Here is a 21,941-nt window from a genome sequence, read left to right on the forward strand (position 1 = left end):
GTGTGTGTGTGCTCGTGCGCGCGTGTGTGTGTGTGTGTGTGTGTGTGTGTGTGTGTGTGTGTGTGTGTGTGTGTGTGTGTATGTGTATGTGTGCAAGCGAGTGCATTTGGGTGTTAAAGTGATGTGCAAGTGTGGCATTTGCACAGATTAATGGTAGGGGAGCCACAATACACACACACACACACACACACACACACACACACACACACACACACACACACACACACACACACACACACACACACATCTCTTTCCAATTGTTGAGTGAATTGTAAATGTTTTATGTTACACTTTCTGCTAATGCTCAACACTGAGCACCAAATGGCTCTGTTAGAAATCCAAGCAGAAAGGCAGATGATCATCAAATAGTTCCATGATATCATGATGAGCCTCCGGGCTGTGGTCTGTTGGAGGGAGAATGAATTATGAATGGAGAGTGAGGGAGTAGCAGTGTCTCTTCTCTCTTGGGATTTCAAACAGCTGAACTCATTTAGGTTGAATGAGAGATAAGGAACAGCGTCTGGCCGCCGTGCATTTGGCTCCAAGTGTTAGAGCGTCACCCAAGCCACACACACACACACACACACACACACACACACACACACACACACACACACACACTCCTTGATTCCGACATCCATGCCGCAGGTAGTTTTACTCATCGCCAGCACTGAAGAACCGCAAAGAAATGGTATCATTAAAGTCACTGGTGCATTGCCTTCAGACTGCTGTCAGGACTTTCTGGATGTTTCTGAACACACTGCGTGTAAAGTGCTGCGACTTTGCCCAACAATTTCACTGTCAATATTTCTCCTCTGCTCTGTGTCTTGTCTCCTCGGATGCAGGCCGCAGAATGGGTCGATGATATTGTACAATAGGAAGAAGGTCAAGTACAGAAAGGATGGCTACTGCTGGAAGAAGAGGAAAGACGGGAAGACCACACGGGAGGATCACATGAAGCTGAAAGTGCAAGGAGTTGAGGTGAGTGGCCCGGCTGGAACTGAGATGCATATATGTGCCAAATGTGGGGGGTCTGTTTTGTTGCATTTGCACCAAGCGGTGCGCTTGACCTTCAGTTAAATATTCCCTGTTTGGTTGTCTGACGTTTGGAAGGAGACCAAACAACTGACTGTCTTCCATGAAGGTGTGCTCTCGCTAAATGCACTCCAGTCACTCCTGTTGAACAATCGAAATGGAAAATGCTGATACAAGGGTTGTTTTTTTCGGAATAATAATCAGACGCATGCGGAGAAAAGTTAACACAACACGCCGGATGTCGTCCATTATTCTTTGTTTACTGCAGTGCATTGCTTTTTATTATTTTGGGGTTTCTTGTTCCCACACTCCCATGACGCAGTGACACGCGCTGGCGTCACGACTGCTGCACCGCCACTGACTCCTCTCGAGGCCGATATAAAAATAGGAATGCAAAATAGAAGATTGTTTCAATTTTGACCGTCATTGAAACATGTTTTCAAGGTCATCGTTAAATTGAATCCAACCATGATCCAGATAGCAAGGAAAACAAAACAACATTTAATATGAGGTCAAACTCATTGTTGTGTTTTTTTGTGCTCATCTTTTTTTTTTTTTTTAAAGCATTTGCTCTTCCCTCTATATTTAATGTTCTAAAATGGCCCACTTTTGCAGTACCATGACTGCATGTCTGACGTTTCTAACAACCCAGTCTGTGTCAGAATCGGTCTAGAAGCGGACGAGATATGATGAATTTATTGGAGCCAAACACAGTTCCCTCAGTCTGAAATCGCTGGGGACTCAAGATGGCAGCGAGGTCTGCATGTCCTGAACCAGGTGAGGCTCCCTCTAGTGGTGAAGGGAAGAGAAACACGCTTCTTCGACACAGTGCGCCAACAGAGCGCAGCACTGCCACGTGCCGGCAGCGCCAAGCTAATTTTTTCTCGTATTTTATTCAATTTAATGATGATATTTTTTACTTTATTGGTTTGGAAAAAAACAAAAATTGTGAAGCTGGGACCAGATCACTCAACTGGAAAATAATTGAATGTAATCCTAATACTAGTTTAAGTTAAGGTAAGTTAAGTTAAGTACAACTTTATTGTCAAATGTGCAGTATGTGCAACATACAGCACAGACTAATAAATGCGATAGTGTGTATATTATTTCAAGTTTCTTTCTGGCCTGACCGGACGACCCTGCTATGCTGGCCATATCAGCATGCATCTAGCCTGGTCCATATTTCCCACTCCCGACCTTACCTAGACATTCCGAGGCGCACTGCCCTGCTTGGCGGAACCGTGCTGAGAGACAAGCTTTTTGCCACCGTTGAGCTCTCCCTGGGCTATGATGGAGACGCTGGCATACGGCAGTCTCCAAGGAGTCTCAGCAGGAAACAATGCAGCACAACAATAGTTTTCCCCAGGAAACCGGTGGAGTGGAGCCGATTGTTTGTACCTTATTAAGACTCGGGATGTTGCCGTTGCTCCAGAGAGGCTACATTAATCTTGCTTGCTCAAAGCAGTACTGAGCAGCACGCGCTCCCTCACCTCACTCCAAGTCACCTCCCATACAAGCCATAAAACACACCGTTGTATCTATTTTTGGCTCCCCGGCTTATTTCTGCTTGATCTGTGGCGGTGGCATGCGGTGTTGAGGCAGCTCGGCTGATTTATCAGCAATTCCACTCCAAGCCAAACTTTGCCTCCCTAGTTGTCTATTGTGCTGAACTTCAGGTTTTGGTTTATTACCAGTCGAGCAGGAGTTGAGACGTAAGGCCTATATGAGGTAGCTATGGGTGTAAGATTTGGAATATTGTGTGGGCACAAAATCACACAGAGACACGACGCGCGGCACACACCTCCGGCAGTGGTGTTTGTGTCACACAGTGTGACACGATCAGAGCTCAGGCATTCTCCCAACAGGGGCTTTGCTCTCTGTTTGCACTCCTCCAGATATTTGTCACTCGGACGATGGCTGAGTATCATCGCTGCTCCTGCAATGGTCTGATAACCTGCTGGGACATGACAAATCCATCTGTTTGACCTCGTGCATATTTTCACACGATCTGATACTTCCGGCAAGGTGGACGATTGAGTCAGGATCACTTCTCTCTGTATGAATGTGTGAAAATGGAATTGCATTCGCATCAGACACTCAATTAAGGAGTGTCTGTACAAAAGGTCATGCACTTTCACTTTTATGTGCTTTTGGCTCTTTAAAGATCGAACTTTTTTTTTGTCATGTATGTTATTAAACATGGAGCCGCGACTACATTTCATGAATACATAGCCGCAGTTCCATAAATTTCTGCGCAGTATGTCTTTGCAATGTCCATCATAATTGTGGAGTATGGGTTTTTTTTCTGCAATTTCTCCCTTTTGAGGATTACACAGCAAAGGGGGCACTGATGTTGCTGAAAAAAAGATAAAAGATAGCGTTTATTCTTTCATCCAACCTCCTTCCTTCTTTCCATCTCCTCCTCTGCCATTTTTTTCAGTAAAAGTACAATAAGCAACCCATTCCAGTTGATTCGGGACTCGCTGATTAGACGGTAAACGAATATCAAATCCAGATCTTGACTGAATACTATAACTGTGAAACTTAGTCGAGTTGTACGTTACATCAAGGTTTTTACTTTAAATGTTAATGCACTAGTGACTATTACATTTTTGCTTGTCCATGCATAATAACGCGTAGAATAAAAGTTTGCGGTAAATGTAAATGCCGTTGTCAAACCATTGAACCTGCACCGTCTGTTCTCTATGCACCCTCTCATAAAAATGTACCAAAGCATAAGTCACATTAGCACAATAGCTGTTCACTGATACGAGCAAAGACGCTTGGGGGGTTGGTGGGAGCAAGACGGGAAGTCTGTGGCTGTGTTTTTACTCTGGTCTCATTTGTTAGCTGCTCATCAGAGGCGGTTTGCAGGTGGGAAAGTGATGAGCACAGTCTCACTTGTCAAATAAGTGGCTCTTCAAATCGAAATGTTTGAAGTGCTTGCAAAACATGATAAGGGCTTATTATTTGATTAAGCTTTTGATAAAACAAACAACCAAACCGAAAAAGGCTGTTGCGCTCCCAAGTCAAATGAACCAATCTTCAAAAGAGTCAGGATTGCACATCGTACTCTGTTGGGTGAAAGAGAAGTGTCTCACCCAGGGACCATATTTGTGAATTTCTCCAATACTTGATTTGATTTGAGCAAGGCTCAAAAGACCTTTTTCTTTTCTTTGCGGAGCAAGTTTTGAGAATCAATGACTTCGTTTGAGGTGACGGAGCAGCTTTCTAATTATGAGGAGCAATCTTCTGCAGGTTAATTGCAAGGACATGAAGCAAGGGTGTGATTAAACGAAACCCCCCAAAAATTAAATACGACAATATAATGAATGAACAATTTATTTTCTGTCTTGTATCATCAGGTAGTTTTTAAATTAACACAAACACAAATATAAATTGCAGTTCAAATGTAGAATTTCTGAATGCAATGTATGGTCCTTTTGCAAAGCTAAATACATTTTTTAAAAAAGCGCCACCGTTGTTACTGTTGTTTTGTTCAACAAGATTGTGTTCATTTCATTGTATTTTTTTGGAAATTTTCACTGGCCAAGTCAGACCAGCATCTGGAACATTTTGTTGGCCCGGTACAGTTTTTTGTAAAGCTGTCCAGTAAGGCTTTTACAACATTACAATGCCACCCACTACATGGAAAACCCTCTTTGATTGGATGCTTGCAGCGTATATTAGGGATCGAGAGTTCTTCTAGGCTACAAGTATGAGATTCAGTCATAGGATGTCGATTTCATACAGCCTCGACCATATCGCCACTGCCATGTGGTCAGTGTAAACAGTGCACGTCAGCGGTGACGTACTTTAAACGACGGAAGCCGCTAAAAATGTACATATTTTTTTCGGCAGTTGAGGGGGGGAAAAAAAATTGGTTTGACTCAAAGGCTTGAATGAATCACCCAATAATGACCCGGCCCTACAGCACTGCTGATTAAAACACTTCCCATGCTCGCGTGTGGATTCTGCGCCTTCCCCCTACGTTGCAAAAATATCTTTCTGAGGTTCATTGAAGACCGACTCTAAATTGCGGGTCTCCAGCTCAAGACCCGGGGACCAGAATCATCATCCTATGTCAGAGGTGTCAAATCAAGCATGTCAACTGTGATGCTTGCTGAAGTTTGAACCAACATTTCAAATTGCAATACATAATTCACAGTAACAGAGAAATGGCAAGCATTTGTTCATTACCAGACTCCTTAATACGTTAACGTAAGCAATGTCTGAACAAGCCATTATTCTCCACTTCTGATTTCAAAACTAGTTATCCATCAATTTGTTGTGCGCTGTGTATGTAATATTTGGAGGTGATTAAGTCCAGACAGTAGGCAGAGGCTCCGGCTTACCCGCGACTCGAGTGAGGACAGAAAATGGATGGCAGGATGTTCTGGAAGGCGTTTCCTGGTGTGGTGAGAGTCGCTGCCTGGCTCGTCTGCTTTGCGGTGCTGGCTCAGCAAGCCGTGCAGTGCAAGGCTTCACTCTTCTCCCCCTTCCTCTTTCCATCTCGACATTTTACTGTGCTCCATCCCCTGTCCAGGGTTTTCTCTTTCGCAGTCTTTTAATTCTTCAGCGAATATGTCACGGTACTGTTTTGTCCTCCACCTCTCATTCGCCCTACTGCCCTTTCTCTCCTCCACCCTCCACTAGCCCCCAAGTCCACCATCCAGACAGACAGAACCTTGAGCTGGGTGGTAATGCTCCCTGTTCCCTAAAATGGGAGCGCTGGGCATGTTGCAGAATTAGCGCTTAACAGGCCGTGAAATAGCAGCCTGCCTTCCTGACGTCTCCCCCATCACTCCAGGTGAATTGGCCAGACGGCTGGATAAATGAGCAAGCAGCACCCGCCGCACCCAGCGCGCATTTAGGGCACCTTAGGAGAGATGTCCGTCAGCGATTATCTCACCGCAGCCCACCAGGCCAGAGACGTTCGCCTGGGCCAAATTTCACAAGGCTCTTGTGCCACCACTCTTAACGGATATGTCCTATCTCCTCCGATTTGGAACGGCTTCAGTTTTCTGATTGGCTGATTTCACTTTGAGTGACCTCGTCTCGATTCCGGGCTCTGCTATCCCATTGTGCTTTGAGCTTGAGCAACATCAAGCTTCTCTTTCGGTGACAGACTTACGCAGTCTCGTCAAGCTTTTGCGTACTACGCCAGTGTTACTGTTGCTCTGCTGATTAGCTGTTAATGTGAGCTGAGAAAACTAACCCCCTACCAACGCCACCCCCACCTCAGCTCCCTGTTATTCCCCAGCTTTAATAAACTCCCTCAAACCTAGATCGATTTCCTCTTAAGTGAAGGTGGCACTGCCTCTGACTTATTTCATTACCACAGGCTAATTATACTGATTGTAATGAGCTTCTCTTCTCAAGGTATGTTGGGCCGCTTCTACCATATGGACCCATGCGCCCCTCAAGAAAAACAAACTAACAAAAAAAGCTTTGCATTTCCTGGCCAACTCCTTAAATCCCATCTGGGCCTTGGCATCCCACCGCCACCCCCGTCACACCCCCACTGTCCCTTCAGCCTTTGCCCGGACACTTAAATAATCAGCTTCTGTGTCCTTCGCACCCCTAACTTGTCATTTTCATGTTGGATCCGCCCTAATGTGTGATTTCAGCTGTGCAACTGTGCAATGAAGGAAGCTAATGGAGCATGCTGGTGACTCAATCGCCTCTGTTCATTGATAATAATGAAGACAAATGTCAAAACATTAGTTGCAAAGGCTGTAATGGAGTTGATGCTTTTGGCTGCACCCTGGATGCTACTCTCTTTTTGGTTCCAATATGGTGTATGACCTTCACATTCAAATTTTCTTCTTACTATTTTATCCATTTTATATATGTATATATACTGTATATATATGAATATATTCTCTCTCTCTCTCTCTCTCTCTCTCTCTCTCTCTCTCCCTCTCTCTCTCTCTCTCTCTCTCTCTCTCTATCCATCTAATGTGTTTTGGAGGGTGAATCAAATATATGCTTCTATACTTTTTATCTTACAGTATTAGTCTCATTTGCACATTATCGCTGCCGGGCAGAATCCTCACATCTCCATAGCATATCTCCAGGCCAGGAAATCAAAAATAAATGCCATCTTGCTTGAGTTAGCACGATATCATGCAAGTTGCTATTATCCAATATTCCCTCTAATTTTCCAGGAGTCTGAGCATTCACACAAACTTCCTGAGCATCCTTCGGACCAGGTTGAGCACAATCAGACATGTACATGGTGGTCAAACCAATATCACAACCTGTTCAAAACCTGAGAACATAAGTTACATGATCTAGATATGTTACAAAAAATGTCTAACCACTGACATCTCAAAATAGAAGGATTGTATTTACTTTTTTCTGTTTTTAAATAAATGCATTTTTTTTAATGACTTGAATTTGTAAAAAAAAAAAAAATTAACTGGTTGGGTTCAGTACCTCTAAAAAGGTTAAGAACCACTGGTCAAGAGTGTCCTGGGCGCTCTTGGCGTATGAGGGAGCTCTGCGTTTGTGCAGTGCAGTGGCATTGTTGAGAGCTGCGCGTTAGCAGTGGTAGCTCTCATTTGCGAGTGAAGCTGATTCCAACCAGATGCGAAAGGGTATTCATCAAAAAGGAGGTGGCATGCGTGCTTTGCCTGCGCCTCATCCAAGTTGACTGCAAAATTAAGATCACGTTGCTCAAAGCAAAGGTTACATTTGTCGTGTAACTCATTAATAACTACGAAGCAGCTCACTGGCACTGCTACGGAAGCAAAGTATCTGTTCGTTTGCCTGCTCCTCCTCTGCAATTTTGCTGTGTTCTTCACTATTCAAGGAGCTCACGAAGCAGCCATCACTTACTTGATGAGACGCATGACCGTGGAGGAGTATGTGTAATATTTGAAAGAACGGTTACCATGGTGATAAATCTTACTCCCGTGCTTCCATGTAGACTGTGTGAAGCTTTGCCAGAAGAGGGTGGTCATGGTTTTGGGCCTCTCACTTAAGCAGGCCGATATGAGTTAAACATGAATAGATGAATATTTTGATGCAGGGAAATTTGCCAGGATTTGCCCTTGCATGCAAATGAATTCATGCAGAAAGTACCATCGCAAAAGTCCACGCATTGCACACGTCAAAACAGCCAAGAAGAGATTATGTTGTGTTGCTACTGCTTTAGTAGCAACACAACGTAATGTGAATATCAAACCCCTCACCACTGGGAGAGTCCAACTTTTCCCTGAAGCTCCCCGTGATGACTTTACCTCTGTTGCCTCTTACAATCGCAGAATAACTCGGCAGCACTTCAGCTCTCGCGCCACCTTCCACGTTGACCTCACCATCGCCATTTCAGTTCAACAGCTGGACTTGCGGGATGATTTTGGAAAGGTTGCTTGACAGAGAGAGAGAGAGAGAGAGAGAGAGAGAGAGAGAGAGCACATGTCAAAAAGCAAGGCATTCTCAACAGCTCCTGTAATTTCATTTGCCACCTGTTGCCTCGTGTTACAGAGTCGTCTCGCTAAGGCGTTTCCACGGGGGACCGCCACTTTATTATGAAGGTGACTGAGGTAATATCCCCAAGAAAACAGCCGGGGAGATCTTCTAATTTGCTGCAAAACTTGAAGACTTCCATGTATAGACTTGCAGCTTTATTAAGGTTGCCCTCTGCAGCTCGCCGCTTGCTTTCTCTCTTCCCGCCAACAAGAGGGAGTTGTCACGGAAATGACTTGACATAGCGTGAGCTGAGCTTAATTTGAGGACATGTGGATGCCAGAGACCTCCTGAGAGAGATTTTGTAGGACTTTGCATGTCACTCATTACATCTGCTCTCACTGAATGGGCTCCGGTAATGATGCTCTCCTGTGGCATGATTTTGGCAAATCAAACCATCGGATAAGGGAGCCTTTGCCAAGAGTTTCGAGGGGCATAGCAATGCAGACTTTGGAAGAATGTCTTTTGATTATACACTATTTTCCTTTTGAATGTAACATGCGTGCGTCCAGCTTGGTGTGACAAACAAAGAAGATGCGTCAACAAAGGCAACAGACAACAGCAGTTGAACGTGGTCCTTGTTTCATATCATATATCCAATTAGATTCCAAATATGGTCAATTTCCTGTTTGTTTTTTTTTCTTCTCAAAAATGGATGTTATTGATCTGTCCCCACCTCGTCAGTTATTTTTTGTACAGTAAGCAATTCAAATGTTTGGAAATAGCTTGACAAAAATTCTAAGAACATGAACTCTCTTACTCTTGACACTGTCTGTGAGCTTTTGTGAGCTTCTTTTCCCTCGCCATGCCGTATTTAGTCGAATCAAGGTCTGGCTGGATATTTATTAGGTTTTTTTTTTTTTTTTACAATAACAATTGAAAATAGTGAAGTTAGGGTAAGCCTGTTAAAAAGTGTTTATCTGCAGAAGGAAGTGGTGTGGCACAAAGGGATGTACCGATTCATTTCCACGTATAAAACAGCATAGCCAGTTTATCTGTTTACTTATTGAAATCAATCATGACCATAAGACCTGGGAGAACAATTTTTTTTTTCCATTTTCTTTTCTCAAGTATGAAAGTTTTTTGCGGGACTTTGAAAGGGGCGACGTGACCTATTTTGATCAATGACAGCTTAATGAATGTGTTACTTTTTACCATATAAACTTTAGCCATTGAGCATGACTTTGAGGTGTTTTTGATGTTGGTGTGCAACAGTACATGAGAGCAGGATACTCAACTTCAACGATGTGGTTTTAAATCAAACAAGAAGCTGTGGTTTTCTTTTTCCTCCCTGAAAAAAAGTGATTTTGAATATGTGAGCATTCACCAATGACAATTTGTGAGAAAAAAAAATGACATTGACTAGAAAGTGATATATTCAAGTATACCAAATACAAGCATATACAATATAGTAGAAGTATATACTGACCTGTATAAGTAAGTATATTAATGTATAGAAGTATGCTGAAGATTTAGAGACTAATCTATCTTTTGGCACCTGATTTCAGTTCTGACAAGAGCGTAAAACACAAATCTCCAGACGGTTGTTGGCTTGTTTTTTACCCAATTGAGAAGCTTTCACAAGTGGGCTTTCCTTCCCTCGCATCTACAAAAACGCACTCTACAAAAACTGTGCATTTTTGTAGATGTGCCAAAATCGTCCCCCAAACACGTGAGCATGCCTTAGGAAGCATCTGCAGCTCCAACTCTTGCGCGGTTGCATTTAAAATCAGGAGTTCAAAAGTTGGGGTTCAATTAAAGTGGTTTCAGATTCTGGGTTACTCTCACCTGCTCGATATGAGTGGAAGGTCCTTTGGAAAATCTTGCCTTGAAAATACATAGCCAGACTCAACAGAGGTTGGTGTTTTCTTTCCTTCTTTCTTTCTCTGTCTGTCTGTCCCTCTTTCTTTCTCTTTACCCACCACATTCGGAGAGCCCTATATGAACCAAAATGCTCATTTCCCCCAAACAGCCTTCAGATAGAGGCAGCAGAATTGTTGTGGAGGATTCTACTCCACACGGAGGGGCAAGTCTCATTCCGAGACATCATCTCCTCTGTACTCGCTCTACTGTGCAGTTATTGCCCACACGGCCTTTCGAGCTCATCTGCAAAAAAATGTTTTCGGCAATGAATGTTTGTGAGATGAGTTGGATTCCCACTTTCTTTTTGCTCGGGTATTTTTTCCGCCGACTTTCCTGCACGTGGCCGATAAAGCATCAACGTTGAGGTTGTGGTGTAATTTGCTTCCGTGTTGTAGCAAATAACATGGAGCAATGTTCCAACGTTCACTCTTCAAAGGAGGTGTAATGAGTGTACCAGCAAAGTTCAAACAGAATGGTTAAGTGCTTGTATAGAATTATTGGGTCTGAGCAACTCGGCTTTCTTCACAGTGACAGTGAAAGATTGCTTTACATGAAAGCGTCCGGGGGAGGAGTTTAAAACGGGAAGCAGGTTGAACCCTCCTGCTTTGGGCAACACAGAGGGAACACCGCTGCATATAAAACACGCTCACAACCGTCAGTCATCGGGTTGATTGTCTTATTGTCCTGGTGTGTTTCCATTCCTTTTCTTGCATTTGCGTTAATGCTTTACAGTGCTCTCTTTCAATTCCCGGCTACTACATCAGCGGTATCGTCCATTGCAATGTGATCTGAATGGAGTTGTGCAGTCACACGTATGTGTGTTTTTCTTAAAACATCGCTGCCTTTGAAAGCTTTGTCTTTGAAGGTTTCAAAGGCAGCTTTGGTTGTGCATGGTGTTGACCGAGCCGGCCGGCCAGAACCAAAAGCACCAACCGACGAACCCGGAGTTCATGTGGCACATTTTCTTTTTAGTCTGAGAACGAGACGTATGTTGAAGCCCCAGGTTTTGCTGAGCTTGTTCTGCTTCGTATTTGGACGTTGGTCACACATTAGTGTGACTACTTCCAGATCAACGTGCATGCACCACTATCATGTCGACCGATGTAGACAGATGTGAACCTAGTGACATCCTCACATACTCGCACTCACCTCTCACTGCAACTGCACATTTGCTTGGCTCTCTAAATTATTGTGCGACTCTCTTTTCACCTTCATTATGCACCCAAGTAAACATCGAAATGAATACATGCATATTTATGGCTGCCCCTTGTTTTCTGAATGCTTGAAAATGAGTTTCTAGGATACAATTAAATACGGACAATGTAAGGGATAAAAGGGACCAAAAAAGCCATTGGAAAACAAAAGCACACGAGCGGGTTAGGAGGTGGATTGGTTGTGAGGGAGGGGGCTGGGGGAGGCCGGTGTCAGAGCGAGCACAGGGGAGAAAGAAGTCAGAATGAACGATATATAGCCTCTGGCCTGCAGAAAACAATTGTTACGCTGCCTCCCATAACCCACTTCAACCTTAAGCAGCTGTTTTTTTTTTCACTCAATTAATTTCTACACATTGGAGCAGGCGAGGGCCTCAGCTGAAGCTGGGCTTTTTAGTGCCCCGGCTGCTGCGAGTTCTGGGATCAACTCGGACTCTCGCTCCCACTCACCTTTGTCTCCAGTTTTCCTTTGTTTTTGTTTGGTCAGAAGATGAGCCATGAACCGGAATATGAAGTGTGCTATTAAGTGGCGCATTCAGTGGCAGCTTCCAGTGGCAAACTTCATTTACAGAAACGAACTTGTGTCCTAATCCTTGTTGTGCTGTTAGCTGTGGTCTTGGTCCTTGACTTGCTGTTTCTGCCAGATACCTATGCGGGGGGGGGGGCACAGCACCCTTAGTTTGTGGTTCAAACTGCCTTGTGGGTGTGGAGGGCTCATGGCAATTTTCCCATGGTTGGTCTTTTACCCGTAACGATTATTGATGCATTTGTCATACCCTCAAGCTACCCTCTCTTCCTCTACCTTGGCCAGCTGATCGAGGCAGATGGCCACCCATCTTCTCTAGGTGGCATTTTTTTCTTGCCGCGATTTTCATCTGATTTTCTGGCATGTCTGAGGAACTTGGTCCTCCTTCTTATGTCAAGTAACGAAATGTGAATGAGTGCTGTAGGGGGGAAAAGAAAAACAAAAAATCTAACTCAATCGCCGATGGCTCTTTCATGATTGAGCCGAATGAACCTTCCCTGGCAAGTGGGCATACACACAAGTGTCAGTTCTGAATTTCTTTGAGGTTGTGAGAGAGAATTGATGTTGGAAGAACTGATCACACCGTAAGAGTCATGTTTAGCAACAGGAACCTTTCTACATTTGATTCGAAACTGAACTCTATACATATAGGTTGAATGAATCTTGTGAATTACATCCTGTGGCTGGAGTCAAATGTTCACCGCCCCAAAGAAGCTGTGAATGGTAAGATGTCAGATTCCAATGTAATCATCTGATAAAGAACTCATTGCCGGTCACCCTGGGCAGCGGGTCGACTTGGCTGAGGACACGGGGCAGACCCAGACAGATGGACAGATAGATAAGGGAGAGAGAGCATGACTGAGCTGCGTCTGCGTGCGCTGAGTGAGAGCCACTCAGAACAACATGAATCATGGCTCCGGCTGAGAGCAGGGGAGATCAAATCAATACAAGCCACAAAGGGGGGCAGCATGTGTGTGGGGAAGGAGAAAGAGAGCACACGTTCATCGCGGAAGGCTCACCTCCTTTCACGTCATGCCGCTCAGTTAATATCATTGTACTGAGAACGTCAACACGGCCAACGTGCCTTTAATGGTCAGTTCTTGCTTATTCACCATTCTTCCCAGTCGAGGCCTCCTGCACAATTATAATGGCAACATTTTCCTTCATAACGGGATTTCTTCATTCAGACAATAACTTAAAAATATCTTTTGGTGGAGGACCGCTTGCTTAAATATTTTATCCTCTGCAAACATCTCGAGCACATATATGGGGGGCGTCAGTGACAAAGTAGCTGTCTTTGCTGTTAGCATGCTATGCAAAGCACACACGTGGAAGTCTCTCTCTCTCTCTCTCTCTCTCTCTCTCTCACTCTCTGTCTCTCGTCTGATTTTATTTTAACGACAAAGATGTAATCTACTCAAAAATATTCTTGACAGCACTATATTCTCTGTGTCCCCACGAGTCTAAACATAGTTTGATTGGGCGCAGGCGTGATAAAATGTACGATAGCTTAAAGAACATGGTAGCATGCATGCATGCTCGTGTATGTTTTGAACAAGGCAGCGGGATCAAAGCTGAATTCGGTTGTAATTTATTGAAGTATTTAACAATGTACTCGTTATTTTTTAATCAATCCTCATCCTCAAATTAATCAAAGTCCTAATCTTCTTTGTTTGAAATGAACAGATGGGGAAAGTTCACAATCAAACAGGCCAGGTTCCCTCGTGTCATTGTCAGAGTCAGTCTCTTTGCAGTGTGGCTTCTCAGAAAGCTCGAACAACAGTGCAAGCAGGCACATTAGTCCAAGCGTTCAAAATCCATTCACAAATTGTGACGTAACTTGCCTTCCAGTCTTAGGAAAGCTGTGTTTCCCCTTAATCCCATGCTGCTCGCAAGTTTACTCTGGTCATTTCTATCCATTACCATGGCAACCAAGCAAAACAGCAAAGGCCAACGTCATGCGCCTCATTGAGCGTATCGCTATTGTGCTGTTCCCCTTCTCTCCAGTGTGGTTCAGTGTGGGATGTCAAAAGTGAGTGGCACCTTATCCATTTTGGTGATGTGGTTGGGCTGGATGTGTTTTTCCGCAATCTTTTTGTTGTCTTCCAAAATGTAAAATATCCTTCTCCCGCATCACTTGCCGTAGCCCAAATGGCTATGTAGGAATGAGGGGATTGTTTGAGAGAAAAGTCGATATTGGAAGCCAAGTGAGGCCGGAAGAGCAGCAGAATAAAGCACAGTATATGTGCACGCATTGTTTCGGTATGATAAAATTGAAGGACGTTTCATCACAAGTTCTCCCCCCTCATATTCTGTTGTCTGTCTCAGACTGAAATGCTGAGGAAAAAAACTCTGCGGTGCTCAATGTTAAATTGAGTTTATAATCCTGCGGATTTAAAATATGGAGCTGTGAGGAAATTCCCTTCGCTAGCATGGTATTTTCATGCGACCATTTCATTCTGCTTGTTCACGGTCAGACAGGTGTACCAATGGAAAACAAAAAGCAAACTTTGCCCAGAGCAAATATGCTCATCGTCCCCCTCACATTTCACAGAATGTTGGCCGTTTCTTCAGCTTCTAGCATTGACTTCCCACCATATTTCCCTTCTGCTTGTGTTTACTGTTGCTGGTCACCGAAGGTCCCTCTTGATGCAGGATTTATGAATTAAGCTGTAACACAGACTGGAGGGTGAGCCAAACTGACACGTTGCGGGAGTCATAACGAAGAGCTTAGTGAGCACAGACAAGACTCCAGCCACAGCATCACAGCAGGACACATGGAGAGAGTTAAGAAGGCGCTTTGGAGAAGCCACAAGCTTGGGAGCATTACACCCATCAACAAGCCGCCTTAAGTGATGAGCTCACACAGCCTCCAAAGTATCTCCTATACACCCAGTAGGTGAAAATGTCTTCAATTTGATTTCCTACAACACCCGGCAGAAAGGATTCCAGACCCTCTTTTTTTTCACCCACCGTGGTTCCATTTACCCAAAAAATGCATTTGTGCCCCACATGAATGTGACATGAAATTGTATATACTGCCAATAAGAGTGGGCTGTAGTATCAAATGGCCTCAGCTTGCTGCCTCATGCAGACAAGGGTTGGGGCGTGTGTGTGTGTGTGTGTGTGTGTGTGTGTGTGTGTGTGTGTGGCCTTGCTCAAGCTGTTGTAGTCTCGGTGTCGGTGCCAGATTTTGGCAAGTGAGGGGCCCTGTTGTCCTTCGGAGCTGCACTCTTTTCTGGCTGTGTCACTTCAAGGTCTCCATCGTATGCTGTTGGAGAGCTCGAGGAAGTGCCAATGCAGCCTGGCTGCCTCTGCCAAGGTGTTTGCCACCTCTCCTCTCTCTCCTTCTTTGCATAATTAGCCAGGTAATTGTGGAGCAATTGATCACATCACCTGTTCACTGTAAGCTCTGGTTTTGTTGATTAAACAGCTGGAATGTGCGCTACTAGTTGTTTGCAAGTATTTTCGGGCCAGGAGGGAGAGCAGGAGACCATGAAAGAATGCAGGTGCCGGACAGCAAAGAGTCTGAGCGATGCACACACCAACAAAGACATTCGATTCTCCAGGCAAATCCTAAACTTGTTGTGCAAGGTGAGCTTGTTATTGGTGATGCAAAGCAGAGAGGCAGAAGGTTATGAGATGGGGAGATGGATACCCCGAGACGCTGGGCAGAGAGGAGGTTTTTGAGATCACGGGCAAGAGAATTGTCCAAGTTTTCAGAGTGAAGGCGATGAATGTATGGAAGGGGGGAGCACGAAAGGAGAGCGGGGTGTAGTGAAGCTTCTCAAGGCTAATGACATGAAGGAAGTCTGATGAATCGACACCCACAGTGTGTTATTGACGTCCCCCGAGCCTGCCTGAGCAGAGCGGAGCAAGCTTCGTAGCCGGGGTATCGGCCAGCCCCGCTCCTCAATTAGGCTGGCTGATTAGATTCCCTCCTCTGTGCCCTCTCCTGGGCTGAATGTGTTGGCATGACGGATGCGACGGTCAGGATTATTAGAGAGGGGTGTCAGCCGCGCCCCGCCAGGGAGCCGCCAGACGATGGCTTTGACCAGTCTCCGCAGGGGTGTGGGAGCACCAAGCAGAGGTCTCTTATTGAAGCTGTCAATCAGTGGCACTTGCAACGCTCAAGCCATCCCTGCAGGAAGATGCACAACGGTCATCACCGTTTCACTGCACCTTGAATCCGATACTGCCTTTGCTCAAAAACAGTGGATGCACATCGCAAACACTGGCCCGCTTTGAAATTGCTCTCATGGTCCATGATCTGTCTCCGTGCGTCACTCATCCTTGAAACGGGACGCTCAAAGCTTGTATCCAGAACTGGAGATGAGTAGCATTGATTTGACTTTGAGCATTCAGCTTTGTTTTACTCCGCTTAAAGTTGAAGACTTTGTCTTGAATGTGTCCTTAACCCTGTTCTCTGCACTTGCTGCTAGAGACGGTTTCTTACAACTATTTATCACCATGTTAGCTCCCGTGGCACAAAAATGGGGCAAGTCAGCTAAGTGTACCAATTCAGCAGTTTTGAAAGGCAGAAACTAGTGATGGCTGGAGAATGGGGGCTGCTTCTGTTCCCTTGAAAACTTTGTGTCTTCTTCCATCGCTTGTTGGCTGGCTGAGTAGCAAGCTAATGACCTGTCTCGGCTGAATTAGCGACTCTGACACGCTGCAAACACACTCCGCTAAGGTCAGGGAAGCTCACAGACACGCAGAGACTCAAGCAGTCGAACATCGCCACAAGTCACAAAGCGGCCACGTGCATTTCAATGGATGCAATTGCTTTGACAAGTGCAGGAGAAACTCCACTGTTGGCCTCTATCGCGGCCATTTGTGCATCACACTCACTTCAGACGCTCTTGCGCTTGTTCACCAGATGCGAATGTTTCTATTCTTGACTGAAAGCTGGCATTCAACCCAGCAGTCCGTGTTGACGATCCCTCTTACGCCTAATAAATAGCTTCGTGACTATGCCTCAGCTCAAGCACCTCCATATTTCTTCACAATAGCACCAAGTTGTTTTCAAATACAGCTTGCTGTAATGCTCCATTATTCAGTGTAACATATTGAATATTGCATTACATTGATTTACAGTAAAACTGAGTGCAGTCGATGTGTCAGCGCGGCTGTCGAGGCGCCTCTGTGGCAAAGACGCATATAAGAGCAAGTGATGTGTATGAGGACACACAGCGCGTCTACAAACAGGCTTGCCCGTACAGTACGCGCTGACAATGCAAACGCCTACAAGTTCACATGCAGGTCCAGCCACACACTGGTGTCCACAGGGAACTGGCTTAAATGTCAAACTGCGTGCACGGTTGCCTCCTGTCCATAGCCTCTCTCCTTATTTCACAGCAGCACCTGCTGGTGATAAAGAGCACAGGGGAGAGTCTCCCAAGGAGGAGAGGAGAGGAGAGGAGGCAAGCCAGTGGAAAAGGTGAGGACGAGACAAGGAGAGATGAGCAAATAGGAGGAGGTGAGGCGAGCGCCTCCTCAGACAAAAGGCCCTCTCGTCCCATCCAACTACTTAATTTCACTTTCAATTGATGACATTTGAGCCTCTGCCAAGGTCTGAGGGATTTTAAGCTCTGTATCAAAGCCAAGGAGCGTAATGAATGAAAAGCCCCCTCCCAGATTGATTTCTGGCTAAATCAAACCACGCCATTCAATTATCTGCCAGAGCTGCCGCCGAGGAACTTAAAAGTCGTGTGCGCAGACGTATGGAGAAGGAAGTGAGGGGGTGGGGGTGCTGAAAGAGGAGAGATGTCCAGAGATGAGTCTGAGCCGAATGCAAATAGCTCCATGCTGGTCTCGCGTTGGAACAGGTGGCCCAGTGTTGGTGCCGGTCCTGATGAATGAGCTGTTGAAGTGGAGGCCACTGCTGCCTTCGCCGTGCAGCGCCTCCAATTGGGCCCAGTTAAGCATTTGGCCGCCACTGCCAGCAAGGCTTAATTGAAGGAATCATCACAGGGAACGGCTCGACGGATCCGCTGCCACTGGGACCAAATTGTCTGCCTGTAACAGTGCAATCATGTTAAACATTGTTAGATTCACTCATCGTGTGGGATCATTGCAATTACGTTTGCGGTCTGTGATGACAGCGGTGATTTTCTCATTCCGGGAATTGGTGCTGCTCACTGCCACGATGCTGTATTGAGCTTTGCAGTTGGAAGCAGGCAGAAGTTTGAGCTGGTGGAGTAAATCAAGCTAGCGAGGAAACAATCTATCTGGCTGGAACGCAAACAAAGCGATTCCGATGGACTGCACTTTTGCTACATGATGTTGTTTTCAAGAAAGAGGACTGATGTGTCCTTTTCGCTCTATCCGATGCACTTCGTCAGAGTCGGGGCTCATTTCTTGAGAAAAGACACAACCTGTGCTGTCAGTAGTGCCTTCCAGAAAGTGGTCAACCACGTTTCCCTCACAAAGGGGAGAGCAAAGCAAACCAAAAGGAGCAGAGCAGCCTTTGGCCTCCACCTGCGCACAGTCTATCAAATATTTGGCCCGACTGATATGAACGACGAAATGCAATTATAACTCGCTATGTCTGAAATTAGGCCTGCCACAGTGCTAACGACATAATTACTGAAGATGGCAGCTGGGTATGGCAAGCAGGAGTGCGGCAGTTGAGGCAAGTGTCTTTGCTTTCCAGGGATGAACTCAAGATGCTTGTTTGATTCATGATGCCGCCTTGGTGGAAAATTTCACCTTTGCCAAGTTAATTTCGAAAAGGCCAGCATATTTGGGTAAAGACAATCAGCCTGACCTTTCTGAGAACAACCCCTTTTTTCACTCCATCGCCTTGTTTTTCCCTTCCAAATACTTTTTGGGCACTTTTTCATTGGAAGCTCATCCTTGGGGGGCAACATGCAAATTCAGATCGCCACCGTTGTGTTGCGTGCACGAGAAACATTGTTGTGGGCCGCCATCAATAAAGACTTATCTGGGGAGCAAGTGTTTATGTAGACAGGCGTTTCTATTCTCCTGCCTGCCTAGCTCACTAATCAAGATGGGCAGATGATTTGTTTTTGTTTGTGCGCTTCTTCCATGCGGCTGACTGGAATATCACTTCTCTCGACACATGCAGGCCCACGGCTAATTTGCAATTCTCAGACCACAGCATTAGGTACACTTAGACCTCCAGCTTTTGTACGACTGGAAAACAGAAAACCGTGAATACGGAAAGTCTTCCTTCATTTTATTAGGGAAGCCAAAGCCGACAGGCCGTGATGAATAATCGCTGCACTTGCACAGATTGGGAGTAATCTCCTTTTTACTCCGAATAAATCCGGCAGCACAGAAGCTCCTGACGCGAGATGATGAGCGTGCTCTTCAACCTGTGGTCTTACTCGTCTGCTGTTTTCACAGGAACTAAGCCAGATGTCCCCCAGGGTGGTAGTTGGTGCCTCACACCAGATCTGCCTGTCAAGGTGCTTTAAGGGGAAATCATCCACTGCTCGCCATCTCCTTTGCTGTGTCTCCATCCCTAACCACAAAGATCACATTGCCTGGGGTCATATTTGACCACTTAATGAGGAAAATTAGTTGCTGCGGTTCTCTTATTCTAGTGTACTATATACACACGCAAGATGACTTTTTCTTTGGAATAGAAGGACATTGGTCTTCCTGGATATATTGGAGTTGTTTTCCTGCATGCTTATGGACCATATTGGGAAGTGGCCTCAATTTGTCATCAGCATTTCCATTGTGGTGCCCTGGCCGCTTGCGTGTGTGTAGTGTTGGATCGCACTCCGAATAGCGCCACAGGAACCAGCTTGAGCTGGTTCCAAGCTCTTCATGACAGCGGGTACATTTTCAGCTAAAGCATTCATTTTTTTTTTTTTTTACAAAAAGAAAAGAAATCCAGATGAATTTGGCATAGGAATTCCATCTAGTTTTTATCTTGAGTGATTGATGAAGGTTGTGTGAAAAGGTGAAAGTTGCATACGGCACCTCTTTACACAGTGGCATTTACACTCACACACACACACACACACACACACACACACACACACACACACACACACATACACACACACACACACACACACACACTCTCACAAAATAAATAAATAAATAATACATCGGCAGCAGACTACGGGTTACCTGTATGCACATTCCAAAGGCACTAACAACTGGCAACATGATGACATTCACTTCAATTCGATTATAAAATGTTGGTCTCCTTCATCGTGAAAATCAACTGTGGTATTTGTGCATTCCTATCAGACTTTATTTGAAGAACACATTCATCATTGCTATATAGAGCAAATCACAACCATTCCATTATTGTTATTTTTTTGTCCAAAAGATAATATGCTAGCAACTATCTTTAATCATTTGGAACTATGCAATTTAAATAAAGACATTTTGGCCCTCACCAAATGTTCATGTTGTACTTTTTTAGTGATCTGTGAGATCAATGTTTTGACACGTCTAAATAACGCTCATTTTGAGAATAGTATAATGCTGTTAAATGTTTGTTTTGACAGAAGCACAACAATGTCTGCTGTCTTGGATAGCATTCCTTGACAAATATGAAGCTGAAAACCGTTCTATCGTCCGTGCTCTTCCGAAATTAGTTGGTTAACGTTCCAGACGAATGATGCTTTGTTTCTAAGTGTAATTCAAAGACACTACAAACTCGCTGGGGTTAAGCTTGACCTCTCCTACTCTTTTAAGGACAATGGACTTGGAATGGGCAAGACAGTGTGCTAGTTTGCTGTTGTTTTACGCCCAGCCATGAGAGAGCAGAAGGTGGGCATCAGTGACAGCGGGGGAGCCCGGGGAGAAGCAGCCCCTCATGGGAAGTGTCCCTGTAGTGAAGAAGAATGGCTGAAGCGGAGAATTCACTGGGCTCAGCGACAAGTACTGTCCTGCCTTGGCACCCATGGGACACAGTCAGCAAAGTGCCCCTGCGAGTGGCAAAACCAGAGCAGGAGATTCATTGTGTGCATCACTTTGGTGCGCCCGCATTGCTTTTCCTCATACACACCTTTACACCACAGACAGTGGAGAATGGCACTCGTGCCTGACATGTCTTTTGAGGGCTCAAAAGACAAGAGGGCACGTTTATTTTGGTGCAGAGAAGGACGGACTTTGAAGGGGGGCATTCTGCAGGTCAGAGAGGTGTGCGCCTCAGCCCGGTGACGGCAGAATGGGAGCTAATGCGGTAGCCTCGCAGGGCACCTGCCAGCGAAGCTCGTGTGGCATTGATTACTTTGTCAGTGGACAGTTTAGATGACATGACTCTTTAGAATAAGTCCTCAGCGCCACAACGCATCTCTTCAGTTCAAGGATACAGGCCACCGTCACTAATCCAGTAACGAAGTCTGTTGGCCATTCAGCCTTGCTCTTCAGGGCACAACACGTGATCCAAACACACAGCAGGCTAGTGACGGGTCACATCTGAGGCCTGACTCGCCAGAACAGGAGGGGTGGGCTGCATGGGAGGGCAAGCGGTACTTCGGAGTGTCCCATGAGCTTCCGCCTGCTTAGACCGTTGGTTGGCCTCTCAAATGTGAACTGTGACAGCTTTCCTACTGAATAGAATAGTTAAGGATGAGGTCTGCCTTTAAAGCCTCCACAGGGTCTGTAAAATAGGGGCTGCCGTCCTTACCATCCCTCTCGTTCCTTCATTTCGTCAGTCTTCTTTTGCTTTTTGTATGACTGTCTTTTCTAATTTTCTCCTCCTCTCGTCTGCTCTCATCTTTTATTCTTCCCTTTATTCATCTTGTCTGCTATCAGTTGGGAGAAAGACCAAAAGCAAACAAGTGTGAGAGACTTTGTGAGCGGTGGGTTTCGCTGGGTCTCATCTTATCAGGTGGCCA

At 45.3% G+C, this 21,941-nt stretch overlaps 1 protein-coding gene across 1 annotated transcript in view; it reads left to right on the top strand.

Annotated features, from left to right (window-relative positions):
- Positions 1-21,941, top strand: part of camta1a (calmodulin binding transcription activator 1a) — a 330,976-nt gene that overhangs the window by 187,604 nt on the left and 121,431 nt on the right. Inside the window, exon 5 of the mRNA XM_019865117.1 lies at positions 846-981. Within this exon, the coding sequence (XP_019720676.1) occupies positions 846-981 (136 nt within the window). The remainder of the gene's footprint in view (positions 1-845; positions 982-21,941) is intronic.

Source organism: Hippocampus comes, unplaced genomic scaffold, assembly GCF_001891065.2.
Source record: "Hippocampus comes isolate QL1 unplaced genomic scaffold, H_comes_QL1_v1.1 scaffold124, whole genome shotgun sequence".
Classification (NCBI taxonomy): domain Eukaryota; kingdom Metazoa; phylum Chordata; class Actinopteri; order Syngnathiformes; family Syngnathidae; genus Hippocampus; species Hippocampus comes.